Source organism: Frankliniella occidentalis, unplaced genomic scaffold (genome assembly GCF_000697945.3).
Source record: "Frankliniella occidentalis isolate FOCC.00 unplaced genomic scaffold, Focc_3.1 Scaffold197, whole genome shotgun sequence".
NCBI classification, from domain to species: domain Eukaryota; kingdom Metazoa; phylum Arthropoda; class Insecta; order Thysanoptera; family Thripidae; genus Frankliniella; species Frankliniella occidentalis.
Window position 1 is genome coordinate 490,382 of NW_026267323.1, and position 2,837 is coordinate 493,218.

Consider the following 2,837-nt stretch of genomic DNA (forward strand, 5'->3'; position numbering starts at 1 on the left):
TCGACTAAAAAACCCCCGCTCTTCCGCAGTATGAGGTAAAACATGAATTTGTCGGGTCCCACTTTGTAATACACTATTTCTCCAATGTTCCTGTCTCTCGAATCAAGAAACGAATAATCATGGAAGAAATTAATCACTTTGTCATTCTTCCAGTCTGAAGGATCGCAGGACGTCACATATACTTGGGAGCACGAATTCAGAGGACTGAATGTGCAGAAGGTGCCGAGTTCTTCAATAATCATGGTCTGGCTTGTGTTCCGCGTGCTGTGTTTTCAGGGCAAAGTCTGTGTGGTGAATGTGGTCCGGCTCTGTTTTGGGCCTCCTTTTATCCGTTTGAATAGTGAGCGCTTGGCGCGGTGTGGCAGAGCGGTGGCAGTCCGAGTGGTCGCCGTGGGGGGGCAGCACGTCCCGGAAGTCAGCGCAGCGCTGATGTCAGCATCTTGGCGACGAAGTGTCGCGCCGCGCCGCGAGGAGCAGTGAGGGAGCGACCCGGCATGCGGGTGATGTCAGCAAAGATAACGCGTCTCTCGCCCCGTGCCAGCTCGTCCCAGCGTGCAGCAGCAGACCCGCTAGCGACGGGCGTTATTATTCATCACACAGAGAATCCAACACATCGTGTAAACCATAATCCTCGTCGTCGAACAGTGTGTCGGTGTACCCGTAGGGTACTGTTCTGCCTTGAGATACCCTGCGTCTTTTATTCAAGCATACACGCCATGTTTTCGTCGTGTCGCGCGTCACGGTCCTCCACCCGGGAATGCGTGCGATCTGGGAAGGTATGTTTACAGTGGTGATTTTCTTTCCATCAGAAAGAACCATATCCTTCAGTCTATCAAATGTGACAACATTGTCACATGACGTGTTAATAGAGATTCCGCGCACTTTTACAATTGTCTTCGTGTCATTAGGATTGCCGCTGACATGGACCAAATACCCATAATTTTTACAACCTGCTGAAATCCATTTCGCTATGTAACTGCCTTCTCCGAAGTCATCGGCCAACTGATCAGTCATATCACCCAGATATTTGCCGATCTCTGGTTCAGGCTGTCCCGGGACCGAGAGGAAACACACAGAGTCTGTAAGAGACAAAAAGTGAGGTTAGTATCTCTCATCTAAGAAGTACTTTTGTATATATTATCTGAGTAGGGTAACTCACCAGTGTCGTGGTAAAGTGCTCTTTCACCAACAATGTCTAAATATTTGTACAACAGCAGACGCCCGTGAGCAGTTGTTTGAGCTGCATGTATCAAGGAGGTCGTCTTGAAGCACTCATCCAATTGCTCCTTTGGAGTGTACCTCACTTGAATACATTCCTCGCTCAGTGGGAGAATGGAGTTGATGACAATGGCGCTGTTTTGCGTCAACTGGATGAGATGGCCATAGTCGAATACTAATTCTGTCATAGGACGGAGTGTTCTTTCTCCCATCTTTCCCCCTGGAAAAATAAAATAAGGTCAGTACATTGTCAAGATCATTTGGATTTTTTTTTTATCTTTAGGAAGATTATACTTTCAGAAAGAGTTGAGAACAAGTTTAGCTATAAACCGTTTCCCTGGATTTTTTTCCACTCTGTCTTTTCTTATGACAAAATCTGTCAAATATTTCTTTGATGAACTTATCCTTTTCTTCGTCTGTGGAGACATGTGATGGCCAACCTGATGCTTCGTATTTTAATGCCATGTTTTCTCTCACGTACGAAGAAAAAAGTCCGTCAGTTTTGGTTTCAGGATCATATACCTTTGAACCAGGGTATTGAAGTAGCTCATGCACTCTCATTATAATGTACCCTTTTTTTACAGCCAGCTGTAACTCTATGATACACCATGAACCAATCAACATCCTGTCCTGAGGGTCTTCATGAAGACATTCTTCTTGATTTTGGTTCTCTGCACAAGTGCAGCATAAGGGAAAAATCAACTTGGAGCAGCATTTGATTCCCAGGACTGGCAGAAACAAATTTTTTGGAGGTAAAATTTGTACAAGTGCCACTCCGATCCATTGGTCCACTGGGGGCATGTTACTGTTACCTTCAAGATAGACAGTGGTGTGCCCCGTCACGTAGGCACACTTAAAATTGGCAAAGGGGTATTCAGAACAGATGTCGAATAGCTTAATGCATTCTCCCTTTTCAAGGTTAGCTTTCTTGTATGAACGTAATGCAGAGGTGCGTCCGCCGCACAGAGTGACACGTAAATTGAGAACAAGTGTTTCTGAGGGAGGATTGTTTTTAAAGTACTCTTTCATTTTTGGGTCGTGCTCACATTCATGTCTGAATTGACACTCCCACTTTTCGCGCACTGTGAAGTGATTTCTTTTGAACATGTCTGTGATTCTCATTGTGCTGTCGTACTTGTCACTACCCTGTTTTTTCCTGAGACTTCTTCTCGTCTTGACATCGGGATAGCATGTGGGGCACATGTGATAGTAGCAGCCATGGAACTGAAAAATAATTTTTCCATCCTCCCTCAGTAGTTCTGTGTAGCCATCCACTGGCTTCCCCATGACTCTGACTTCGCCCGTTTTCTGCTGTTTTAATTTTTGCAATGTCACCCAGAACACTCTGCTCATATTGGAGCCATTTCAGTGCTATTTTGCTTTGAAGATCAGCCATTCTATAGCCCCCTTTTGGCATGAGACCGATTGTGTACGGTTGTAAATGTTTGTATCGGTACATTGCCATGCATGCAGAGGAGAGTGTGAGACAGTGATGGAGAGGGTCGAATCCTGTGATTTCTATGAAAGAATCTTTGTACGACTCGAGACTCCGTCGTAGAATGTCCGTGTCTGAGCTGCAGTAAGCCAGAATCTCATGTTTGAAGTTGAATATATAATTG

The 2,837-nt window shown here is 45.2% G+C and overlaps 1 protein-coding gene across 1 annotated transcript; it reads right to left on the reverse strand.

Annotated features, from left to right (window-relative positions):
- Window positions 1-585: 585 nt before the first annotated feature.
- LOC127750488 (uncharacterized) lies at window positions 586-2,018 on the reverse strand. Its single transcript, XM_052272273.1, has 2 exons — window positions 1,160-2,018; window positions 586-1,079 (listed from the first exon to the last, which is right to left on the reverse strand). Exons 1-2 carry the CDS (start codon window positions 1,428-1,430, stop codon window positions 586-588), a joined length of 765 nt encoding a protein of 254 aa, XP_052128233.1. The 5' UTR covers window positions 1,431-2,018.
- Between the last annotated feature and the right edge of the window lie 819 nt (window positions 2,019-2,837).

Coding starts and splice junctions, on each gene's coding strand:
- LOC127750488 (XM_052272273.1), bottom strand. CDS start 1,430: ATGGGAGAAAGAACACTCCGTCCTATGACAGAATTAGTATTCGACTAT. Junction 1,080..1,159: donor AGCACTTTACCACGACACTG/GTGAGTTACCCT, acceptor TGTCTCTTACAG/ACTCTGTGTGTTTCCTCTCG.